The sequence below is a fragment of the Arvicola amphibius genome, chromosome 10, assembly GCF_903992535.2.
Source record: "Arvicola amphibius chromosome 10, mArvAmp1.2, whole genome shotgun sequence".
Taxonomy (NCBI): domain Eukaryota; kingdom Metazoa; phylum Chordata; class Mammalia; order Rodentia; family Cricetidae; genus Arvicola; species Arvicola amphibius.
Window position 1 is genome coordinate 111,603,134 of NC_052056.1, and position 12,756 is coordinate 111,615,889.

Genomic DNA, 12,756 nt, shown 5'->3' on the forward strand with positions numbered 1-12,756 from the left:
AAGGCAGCCTACTGACTGGGAAAAGATCTTCACCAACCCTGCAACTGACAAAGGTCTGATCTCTAAAATATATAAGGAACTCAAGAGACTAGACGGTAAAATGCTAATTAACCCAATTAAAAAATGGGGCGCTGAACTGAACAGAGAATTCTCAACAGAAGAAGTTCGAATGGCCAAAAGACACTTAAGGTCATGCTCAACCTCCCTAGCTATCAGGGAAATGCAAATCAAAACAACTTTGAGATATCATCTTACACCTGTCAGATTGGCTAAAATCCAAAACACCAATAATAACCTTTGCTGGAGAGGTTGTGGGGTAAGGGGTACACTCATCCATTGCTGGTGGGAATGCACACTTGTGCAACCACTTTGGAAAGCAGTGTGGCAGTTTCTCAGGAAATTCGGGATCAACCTACCCCAGGACCCAGCAATTCCACTATTGGGAATCTACCCAAGAGATGCCCAATCATACAACAAAAGCATATGCTCATCTATGTTCATAGCAGCATTATTTGTAATAGCCAGATCCTGGAAACAACCTAGATGCCCTTCAGTGGAAGAATGGATGAAGAAACTGTGGAATATATACATGCTAGAATACTACTCAGCGGTAAAAAACAATGACATCTTGAATTTTGCAGGCAAATGGATGGAAATAGAAAACACTATTCTGAGTGAGGTAACCCAGACCCAAAAAGATGAACATGGGATGTACTCACTCATATTCGGTTTCTAGCCATAATTAAAGGACATCAAGCCTATAAATTTGGGATCCTTGAGAAGATAATAAGAAGGTGAACTCCCAAAAAAAGATATAGTAATCCTCCTGGATATTGGAAGTAGACACGATCGCCAGGCCAAAAAAAAAAAAAAAATACAAGAGATAGAAGAAAGAATCTCAGGTGCCAAAGATACTATAGAGGAAATAAACTCATTGATCAAAGAAAACAGCAAATACAACAAATTCTTAATACAAAACATTCAGGAAATCTGGGACACCATAAAAAGACCAAACCTAAGAATAATAGGGGTAGAAGAAGAAGAATTCCGGCTCAAAGGCCCAGAAAATATATTCAACAAAATTATAGAAGAAAACTTTATATAAATCAGGAACAAGACAAGACTGGCCACTTTCTCCATATCTCTTAATCATAGTGCTTGAAGTTCGAGCAATAGCAATAAGACAACTTAAGGAGATTAAGGGGATTTGAATTGGAAAGGAAGAAGTCAAACTTTCGTTATTTGCAGATGATAATAATGTACATCAGTGACCCCAAAAACTCTACCAAAGAACTCCTACAGCTGATAAATACCTTCAGTGATGTAGCAGGATACAAGATCAACTCAAAAAAATCAGTAGCCCTCTTATACACAAAGGATAAAGAAGCAGAGAGTGAAATCAGAGAAGCTTCACCTTTCACCATAGCCACAAATAGCATAAAGTATCTTGGGGTGAAACTAACCAAGGAAGTGAAAGATCTATTTGACAAGAACTTTAAGGCTTTGAAGAAAGAAATTGAAGACGACACCAGAAAATGGAAGGATCTCCCATGCTCTTGGATTGGTAGGATCAACATAGTAAAAATGGCAATTCTGCCAAAAGCAATCTAAAGATTCAATGCAATCCCTGTCAAAATCCCAACAAAATTCTTCACAGACCTTGAGAGAACAATAATCAACTTTGTATGGAAAAACAAAAAACCCAGGAGAGCCAAAACAATCCTATACAATAAAGGTACTTCCAGAGGCATTACCATCCCTGACTTCAAACTCTATTACAGAGCTACAGTACTGAAAACAGTTTGGTATTGGCATAAAAACAGAGATGTTGAGCAATGGAATCGAATCGAAGACCCAGATATTAACCCACAAACCTATGAACACCTGATTTTTGACAAAGAAGCAAAAATTATACAATGGAAGAAAGAAAAAGGGCATCTTCAACAAATGGTGCTGGCATAACTGATGTCAACCTGTAGAAGAATGAAAATAGATCCATATCTATCACCATGTACAAAACTCAAATCCAAATGGATTAAAGATCACAATATATATCCGACCATACTGAACCTGATAGAAGAGAAAGTTGGAAGTAGACTGCAACACATAGGCACAGGAGACCACTTCCTATGTATAACCCCAGTAGCACAGACAGTAAGAACAACAATGAATAAATGGGACCTCCTGAAACTGAGAAGCTTCTGTAAAGCAAAGGACACAGTCATTAAGACAAAAAGGCATCCTACTGAATGGGAGAAGATCTTCGCCAACCCAGCATCAGATAAAGGTCTGATCTCCAATATATATAAGGAACTCAAGAAACTAGACATTAAAATTCTAAACATCCCAATTAAAAAAATTGGGTACTGAACTGAACAGAGAATTCTCAACAGAAGAAGTGCAAATGGACAAAAGATACTTAAGGTCATGTTCAACTTCTTTAGCGATCAGGGAAATGCAAATCAAAATAACTTTGAGATACCATCTTACACCTGTCAGAAGGCTAAAATCAAAAACACCAATGATAGCCTATGCTGGAGAGGATGTGGAGTAAGGGGAAACCTCATCCATTGCTGGTGAGATTGCAAACTTGTGCAACCACTTTGGAAATCAGTGTGGTGGTTTCTCAGAAAATTGGGAGTCAACCTACCTCAGGATCCAGCAATACCACTCTTGGGAATATACCCAAGAGATGCCCAATCATACTACAAAAACATTTGTTCAACTATGTTCACAGCAGCATTATTTGTAATATCCAGAACCTGGAAACAACTTAGATGCTCTTCAATAGAAGAATGGATAAAGAAAGTGTGGAACACATACACATTAAAATATTACTCAGTGGTAAAAAACAATGACATCTTGAATTTTGCATGCAAATGGATGGAAATAGAAAACACCATCTGAGTGAGATAACCCAGACCCAAAAAGATGAAAATGGTATGTACTCATTAGTGGATTCTAGCCATAAACAAAGGACACTGAGCCTGTAGTTCACAAGCCTAGAGAAGCCAAATAATAAGGTGAACCCAAAGAAAAACATATATAGTTCTTCTTGGAAATTGGAAGCCAACAAGATTGCTGGGAAAAAGTTGGGAACATGGGTTGGGGATGGGGGTAGGATGAGGGGAAGGGGAGAGGTGAGAGAGAATGGAGAAGGGAAGGACTGGGGAGAGCTTTGGGCAGTGGGAGGGTTGAGATGAAGGAAGGGTGGATATAGGAGCAGGGAAGAAGATATCTTAATTAAGGGAACCATTTTAGGGTTGGCAAGAGACTTGGCTTTAGAGGGGATCCCAGGTGTCCACGGAGATGTCCCCTGCTAGGTCTTTGGATAGCAGAGGAGAGGGTGCCTGAACTGGTCTTGTCTCATAGTCACACTGATGAATATCTTGAATATCGCCATAGAATCTTCATCCAGCAATGGATGGAGATAGAGACAGAGACGCACATCAGAGCACCAGACTGAGCTCCCAAGGTCCAGTTGAAGAGCAGAGGGAAGGGAGAAGATGAGCAAAGAAGTCAGGACCGTGAGGTGTTTGTCCACCCACTGAGACAGTGTGCCTGATCTAATGGGAGCTCACCAAATCTGGCTGGACTGGGAATGAAAGAGCATGTGATCAAACCAGACTCTCTGAATGTGGCTGACAATGGGGGCTGACTGAGAAGCCATTGATAATGGCACTGGGACTTGTTTCTACTGCATGTACTGGCTTTTTGGGACCCTAGACTATTTGGATGCACACTTTCCTAGGCCTGGATGGAGGGTGGGGAGGGCCTTGGACTTCCTACAGGGCAGGGTACTCTGCCCTCTCTTAAGACTGAAGGGGGAGGGAGAAGGGTGAGTGGGGGAGTGGGAAGGGAATGGGAGGAGGGGTGGAAGTGGAAAGTTTTGAACTGAAAAATAAAAAAAAAAACATAAGCGGCTTGATGCCTCTGGCCAGTGGATCACTGATAGTCCAATATGGATGCTACCTTTCTTGACCCTTCTTCTCTTTTTCTTTTTTTTCTTAAACCTACTAATTGCACCCTGCCTTATAAATTTCTTGTCTAGATTTCTTTAACAATGGATACAGAAGATTTCTAACCAAACTTTTAACCAGTTACTGTTACAGAATTACTGGCCCCTAGCTACAGAGTCAATGGCCAGAGGCACCCAGTTACACCCTGGCTATGGAGATCAGGATTGCCCCAAGGACCTCAGCACCCCCAATCAATAGGAAGTAGTCTAATGATAAATCACTCCATTTACAACCCCATTGTTTATTAATAAACAAAAAATGGGGGGATATAGGGTGAAAAGGGCCAAGGAAAACACCCTGACCCTGACTTAGGAGCAGGGATTGAAATCCCACCAATCCCTGAGGTCCATGAGCACAGAATCCCACCAATCCTTGATCACAAAAATACACCAATCCCAAGCCACCTAGAAAAGCTCTGCCTGTCCCAGGAACCCTATACAAGCTCTGTACCCTCTTCAGTTTGCTGTCACCTCACCCTAGGGGCAGTCACCCTCCTGGATTCTTCCCTCCCAATAAAATGCTTGAATGAGGTTTGGGTGATGATCTTTTGCTGGAGCAGAGCAGAATTGTAACACTTTCACTGGGGAAACCTTCCCCCAGTGGGGCAGAGTTGATACACTGGGGAAACCTTTCCCCTAGTGGGGCAGAGTTGATACACCTGGGAAACCTTCCCCCAGTGGGGTAGAGTTGATACACTGGGGAAACCTTTCCCTGGAGCAGGGCTGCAGTTGCTCTGCCAGGGCTGCAGTTGCTCTGCTTACAGCGACTCTGCGGTAGTCCTTGGTTCCTGACTGCCGGTATCCCTTTCCATCTCAGTTGCAATGCTTACATGGTCTGCAATGTATTTTGATCACATTCACCTGTTACTTTCTCTTTTCCTCTTCCTGCCCATCCCCTCTCTCTTTCCAACTACCCCCTTATACTTTCATGGTAATTTTTGTGTGTGTGCGGGCGCATTCATGTTTGTGTATCCCAAAGAGTTTCATTGGGGTTTGCTTACAGAAGAAGCAATGTTGAGGGTTTATTTACAAGAGCATAGGAAATCTTACCAGTGGCTACACCAGTGAAGAAAACGTCTCTTCCTCACTAATATTTAACTGTATGCTCATGGACATGGACACACACACACACACACGAGAGAGAGAGAGAGAGAGAGAGAGAGAGAGAGAGAGAGAGAGAGAGAGAGAGAGAGAGAGAGAGAGAGAGAGAGAGAGAGAGATACAATGATGACTTAGTCCTAGCTCCTCAGTCAGTAACCCACTAAGTAGGCAACCAGGGATGTGGGATTCCCCTCTGTATGCTGTGTTTTATTACCACTGATTAATAAAGAAGCTACTTTGACCTATGGCAGGGCCGAATATAGCTAGGTGGGAAAACTAAACTGAATGCAGAAGAAAGAAGGCAAATCAGGCAGATGCCAGCAACCACCAAGAAAGCAAGATGTAAGGCCACAAATCATGAGCTTCGTGGTAAAATATAAAATAATAAAAATGAGTTAATTTAAGATGTAAGAGTTAGTTAATAAGAAGCCTGAGATAATAGATCAAAGAGGATGTAATTAACATTAAGCCTTATTTTATAAGCAGCTTCAGAAACAGGCAAGTGAAGAAAACCCTGTCTAGGGGGACCAGCAGGACAGAGACTACGCATAGCTACAAGTCAGTGAGTCCTAGGAATTTACTGGTCTCTTCCTTCTCAGCACTGGGATTACAAACCGATGCCATAACACCTGACTTTTTTTTTTTTTTCAAATGCAGTTTTGGGAACTGAATTTAGGATTTCATGATTCTGAGGCAAGCACTTTTTTTTTTTTAAACTGAGCCTCTCTGTAGCTCCAAATTTCCATTTAATTTCTTCTTCATCAGTGACAAAGGTGGGGATTTGCAATGTTCCCAGTCTTCCCAGAAAACTGTGCCCTCTGACACCAAGCTATGTTGGTGCCATAAATCATGTTGATTTCTGCTGACTGGGTAGCTGAATGAGTCATCACTGTATTCATTAACATATTATTAGTGGGTAGACGAGATGGCTCAGTGGGTAAAGGTGCTTGCCGCTAAGCCTGATGACTTGTGTTCAGTTGCGGAGACCCCTATGCTAGAAGGAGAGACCCAACTCCCATAAGTTGTCCTCTGACCTCCCAAAACTAAACAAATGTAGTAACAATTAAAACATTGCAATAGCATGCAAATATATTTTGGAACACAATTAGCTTTTGTTGATTCTCCTATCTCTTTCCCCCCACTCCCTTCCCCTCCCACCTCTTCTTCCCCACTCCCGTCTCTGATTTCCGGTCACATGCTCTAGTTCTCACACTCCCTCCGTACTTCTCTCTCTTCTTTCCTGGTCCCAGTTCTAGTTTCACAGTCCACACCACACTCATAGTCACATGTGCACATGAAATGTTGGGATTCACATGGACAGGAGAACACACAGTGTTTGTGTTTCTGAGTCCGAGTAACCTCAGTCTTTTCCAGACCCATGTATTATCCTGCAAATTTCATTTCTTACAGCTGAATAAGATTCTACTGTGTATATAAAGTGCATTCTCATTCATATTTACTGCTACACTTCTCACGGTAGCAAGGAGTTGGAATCGGTTTTAAATGCCATCAACAGAGGAAAGAGGACCAGTGGGTGGGTTGATTTGGAAAGGAGCTGGCACAAAGTTGCCCTCCAGGAATGAGCTTTATTAAGAGAAAAGATTGCCATGTGATGGGAGCCATGAATCACACTCTAGGGAGGGCCATTAAGAAATTAACAGCTCATTGTATCTGAGAAAGCAGGAGTGGAGTCTTCAAAGGAGGTGTGACAGTCTGTCAAACCTGGAGAGGAACTGAATTAAGAAAGATAGCATAAAGTAAGAGATGGACAGCCATCATGGAGAGGATAGTAGGGAGGCCCAGAGCACCAGAGCCACCTTTGAGTCTGCCATTCCCATCATCTTAGTGGACATCTGGGAAGATGGAAGGAAGTTTGGGGGTGCTTGAATGAATGCCAGCAGCACAGGGAAAGTCTGAAGATACAGTGGTCCTCTGGGGACCTAGTAGCATTGGGGACTCCCAAGGAACCATGTGGGTGTGGTCATCTTGGCTTGATCAGTGGTCCAAGAAAGCATGGGTCAGTTCATTGTGTGGATGGAAACTCCCAGAAGGAAAAGAATGGGTGCCTCAGTCTGCAGAATGGACTACACCTACCAGGGAAAGTTCCCTGCTGTGGTGGTTACTCCTCAACACACTAACATCTAAAAGTCCTTGAGGAGATGACCTTCTGGAAGGGAGCTTCCAGATTTTGTTATCTAGGGTAGGAAGACACATCCCAAATATAGACAGCACCATTTCATGATCTGTAGTCCCAGACTGAGGAGAAAGGAGAGAGGGAGCTGAGTACCTACATTCATCTCTGCTCTTTGAGTGCAGTTGCAATGTGAGCTGCTTTGCTCTCCTGCGCCGTTGCCTTCACCTCTGCGATGGAGCTGCACGTTCAGACTGGGAGCCCAGGCATAACCCTCCCTCCTGAAGTTGTTTCTGACAGGCTTTTTGTCAGAGCAAGAAAAGTAAGATACCAGTCAAAGGGCTCAGCGGAGGTTGGGAGGAACTGAGCAGATGCACAGGAAGTGTGCAGGGATGGGACCGAGGCTTAGGGAACACAGCAGCTGTGACACCACAATGAAAAGGCAGCTGTGACATCACAATGAAAATGCTGTGATTTTTTTTCTTTGCGTGAAGGGAAGAGTCGATTAAGGGGAGTCTGCAAGGTCCTGAATGTATCCTATATCTGGTAACAATATTAAGTTACCCAGATAGAGGGCAACAACGAAACCTGAGCAACAGGAAACCTGAAACGCTTCCTAACTTGGAAGCAGAATTGAAAAGAAGCAGTGGCCCAAATCCACAGAGGGTGAGGAATCTAACCAAGAAGCATGGGTGCTTTTATTAACACCCCAAGGCCGACAGACAAGGAGAAAGGACATGGACACAAGTCAAGTTCATCCTCCTGATACTGGAATTTGGGATGCAGAGGCTGAGATGAACTGGCTTTCATTTGGTGGTGCATGATGAAGTTAAAGCTTTCTTATAGATCCAGAAATTTAGGGCATCACATTTGAGATCATTCCAGCCATCCATAGAGAACTCTGTGCCATCTTCGTCCTCGACATTGTTGGGCTCCCCTTTATTCCAACACTGTGCAGGGAGTAAGTGTCTGTGGGGTGTGAACCTCCAAATGGGACATCTGTATGGTACCTACCATCAAGGCTCTGGGAACATCATGGAAGAGGGGGCAGAAAGACTGTATGATCCAGAGGCTGGGGGAGGACATCTGGACACAGCTGGACTGCTGCACTCATGAACTCAGAGCAGTTACAGTTGCTTGCACAAGACTGAGCTTGTTAACATTGCAGCATGGAGGTGGAGGCTGTTCAAGAGGTACTAGGATGGTCGATGTCTTCCGGGGAGGAGGGAAAGTCAGTTTTCTTTAAAACTGATATGCTGAGCAAACTCTAGCAGATGGCCTCATGCCCATGAGTAGCAACATAATTGTACTCAGTGGGATACAGAAAAAGGGAGGGGGCTTGACATTGGGAGGGGATGAGAGATGGGTTCAGTAGGAGTTAAAGAGAGAAGTGTGTGTGTGTGTGTGTGTGTGGTGTGTGTGTGTGTGTGAATAGGTTCAAAATGCATTGTGTGCATGCATAAAAATCAAATAATAAAGCAGTATATAATTTTTAAATGTGGGTATGATATCTGGCTCTTTGTGTGTGTATGTGTGTATGTGTGTGTGTGGTATATGTGCATATGTGTGTTGCAGGTGTTTGCAACTGTGAGAGCACATGCAGAGCCACAGGAAGATATTAGGCATCCTGCTGTACTGTTTTCCACTTAGTCCTCTTGAATGAGGATTTCTTACTGGCCTTGGAGCTAGGCTAACAGCTTGCTAACAGTCAGAAAGACCCAGGGACCCTCCTGTCTGCAGGTCTCATGACCAATATTGAGCTTCTAGGCACATGTGACCATGCTTGTTTTCTTTACCCATGGATGCTGAGGCACCTAAGTCAGGTCTTCACGCCTAAGCAGCAAGCACTCTTATTACACTAGATGTTGCCTCAAACCCCATGATCAGCTTTCAAAATGTGCTTTCAAACTCAAGTCCTCTGTTTTCAAGGCAATCACATCCCTGACAGGCGTTTCCCTAGTCTCGACTCTAGCAAGTCACCAATCCCTTGGTGAGGAAGGCATTTAATACTGCCAGCTCATAGGATAGCAATTGCGCTTCAGGTGATCCATAAAGCACTCAGAAATGTTCAAGTCTCAGAGAGTATGTGGGACCCCTCCTTCCCACCCTTCTCCATTCGAGTAGAAAAAAACAGCATCTTACTCATATTTTTGTCTGGCAAACGGTCTCAATCTCAGGTGACCACAGTCAGATGTGTGTTCCAGACAAGGGTGGGGCCCCACCAGCGGACCTGCTCCCCCTGGCAGGCAGTGATGGAGTTGTGCCAGTTGCATTGGGACTTGGAGAAGACATAACAGTTTCCATGGAAGAACACAGTCCCTGGGGCAGGGTTGACAGAAGCCATCTGTCGGGAGAAACACATCAGAAGGACATACTTAGAAGCCTGTGTTCCCATTTCTCGTCAGCCTTTGAGGTCTCCAGAGCCAGGACCCTTCTTCACCACAGCACTCTAGGGAGCCCGTCCCCTCTGTGTTCCTTATCCTCTTCTCCACCCAGAAGAACCTAGAAGTCCTGAGCCCATCTTCTCCAAACATGGAGAAGTAGAGGCCTGGAATTCAGAACAGAGGCCAGGACCAGCTTGACTGAGTGCACTGTGTGCACAATTTCTGTGAACTTACAGAGCCTACAGTGTGTATGGATGACCCTTGTCATCACTAATGGCCCTGTGCAAGACTCCTGTGCAGACAGTGCTTACTGTATGGATAACCCCTGTGAACATCGTATGCCTACTGTGCACACCACCCCTGAACACTGAATGCCTGTTGCACGAATGGCTACTGGGAACATGGTCCTACTCTGCACAGAATTCCTTTGAACATTGAGTGTGTACTGTATGCATGGCTCTGTAAATACCAAGCTCCATTCTCCGTGTTATATTATGATCTCAATTCACAGAGAAGGAAGTTAAGGTTCAAAGAGGTCTGGGGATGAAAGGAGACAGGCTCCTCTCCTGTGGAGACCTGAAGCAGTGGATCCCTTGTTTCTGGTCACTCACCGTGTACTTCAGTCTTCAGCTGCTTGAACTCCTGGTAGATTTTGTTCTGAGCCTGGGAGCTGGGAACCTTTGAGACTTAGCCAAGAAAGAAAGAAAAAAAAATCCATGCAGTTATTAAATCCTGCTTTTTGCCATGGCCTGCTCTGGGACCCTTGGGATGTTGTGTCACTTTTAAAAGAAGGGTCCCATGTTGTCAGTGATTTCTCCTGGGTGCACATCTTCATCATATCTCTGTTTCACAAGCAGTTAAGATTTCAGGCACATGCTTCTACCTGTGTCTAGAACACTTTCTGCCCGATGTCTTTAAACAATTTTTGATTTATTTTTTATTCTATGTGTATGAGTGTTTCGCGTGCATGTGTGTGTGTATATACACCAGGTGCTTGTCTGGTGCCTGAGGTAGTCAGAACAGGGTGCTGGATACCCTGGAACTGGAGTTGTAGATAATTGTGAGGAGCCACTGTGTGGATACTGTGTATGCTGGGAATCAAACCCAGGTCCTCTGGAAGAACAACAAGTGTTCTTAACTGCTGAGCCAATTCTCCAGTCTTTGGTTAATAACATTCAAAGGCCATGAAATAGACACCCAGAGAAGGGTGAACCACTAGGAAAATGGAACCGTAGCTCTTCTCTCTGTCTCTCATCTCCCCTCTCTTATAACAGAAATGAGGGAGGTGTCTCCGAGAAGTTCCTAGAAGCCACTGAAGGTTATGTTACCACCATACATTCCCCACCTTTCTCATACAGATCCTAGGGCCAGATAAGAGAGCTGAGGTGCCCACTGTGACTGACCTAGGGCAAGAGTGATCAGCAGAAGCCCAGACAAGAACAGGAAGGAGAGCAACTTCAGGACCAAGGGGTTGCAGCTGTGAGTTCAATACTCTGTAGGAGAGAAGGTAGTGATATTAGCGTCAAAGTGGCCTCTGCCTCAGCCTGGCCCCAGGACAGACTTACTGCCACCATCCTCCTACAGGGCACACCAGTCTGGACTCTCAGCCTCCACCTCCTTATGGCCCAGGATTCCACCTCCAGCCTCTACCTCCCCAGGACTGAAAAGTTTAAGGTCCCAACTCCAACTACCCAGGACGCACTTCTGGGAAGGGCTGTCTACTTTTCCTCAGCCCCTCACCATTATTAGAGCTGCCAAGCTTTTGATTGCAAAGTTTGCTCATCATCCAGAGGAGGTAGCAGAAAGCCTGGTGCCACCTATCAAGCACTCTTCATCCTCTGGGGGAACAGAGAGCCAGTCAGAGCCTTGGGCAGGCTCAACTCGGAGCTGCCCCTCAGGACTCCCTTGCCGAGATCCCACAGTCCCAGCCCATCCTCGCCTGGGCTGCCCACTTGCTGTACCCTTAGTTCCATAGTGTTAATGGTCACTGTTCTTGCTTCATGTCCAGAACAGCTGAAGAGCACAGCTTGTATTTGTTGTCCCCTGATGCCTGCTTCCTAGACATTCTGATGGGAAGAGGAAAAAAAAACCGGATGTGAGTGTGGAAGAGCTAGAGGGAGAGTCTGCACCCCTGACTCAGCACATCTGGTGCTGGATAACCCAGGAAATTATAGGGAGAGTTTGGGGAGTTTGGGGTGTTCAGCAGAAAGACCTGCTCTATTCATGTTGTGACAAATTGTGAGGTGCCTTTATCGACGCTAATAGCCTGTGGAGACCATCTTTGCTATGCCCTTTCCTCTTGTGCTGAGAACCTTAACCCACACTCCCGGTAGCTCTGCCCCCACTGACTTAGACTTTCCTGCTTTCCTGGCATCTGACTCACTGTGGTTCCTGCTGACTTGGGTGTTCTGGTGGAATCACCATACTCCGATTCCTGTAATGCCTGCTGCAGATGTACCCACTTTACCCTCTGCGTTGTAGCACATGATCTGCTTTCCAGTGTTGCACAGCCAGATTATATGACAGGTCCACAGTCACACAGCTGTTTGATGGCGATCTGCATTTGAACATAGGTGATCTGACTCTATAGTCCTCAATGTAAACCAAGGAAAATAAAATGGTCCCAAATGGGGGAAATTTCCTAATGGTCCACACTTATTGAGTGAAAAAAGGCCAAATATTTTTGTTGTTGTTCTCACAAACTGGAACAGTCTTCATAGGTAGCAAAGAAATCCATGGAACCTGGGAGTTCATCTTCTCCTTTCACTATGTGGAATCTGGGGGTCAGATCTGGGCCAGGAGGATTAGAGGCAAGTGTCTTTATCCAATGACCATTTTGCTGACCCATTTTACTTTGTTTTTTTGAGACAGGTTGTTACTAAGCCTTGAACTCACTGATTCAGCTAGATTGGCTGTCCAGTGAGCCCCAAGGATCCTCCTGTTTCTGTCTCCCCAGTATTGGGATTATAGAGGTAATCCTGCCATGCCTGGATTTTCACCCTGGGGTCCAAACTCCGTTCATCATGCTGGGTGGCAAGCAGCAGTGACTAAGCCATCTTCCCAGGCCCCAATCTTTGCTATTAATTTGAAATGGAGATGACTTTAATGGGTAGGGCAGAGAT

General features: G+C 44.8%; 1 protein-coding gene across 1 annotated transcript; it reads right to left on the minus strand.

Moving 5' to 3' along the window:
- Positions 1-8,056: 8,056 nt before the first annotated feature.
- On the minus strand, positions 8,057-12,058 carry LOC119824403 (CD209 antigen-like protein D). The gene is given in 6 exon segments (XM_038344521.1): positions 8,057-8,200; positions 9,481-9,565; positions 9,567-9,594; positions 10,246-10,320; positions 11,038-11,111; positions 12,018-12,058. Coding segments are annotated over 6 exon segments (447 nt in total).
- Between the last annotated feature and the right edge of the window lie 698 nt (positions 12,059-12,756).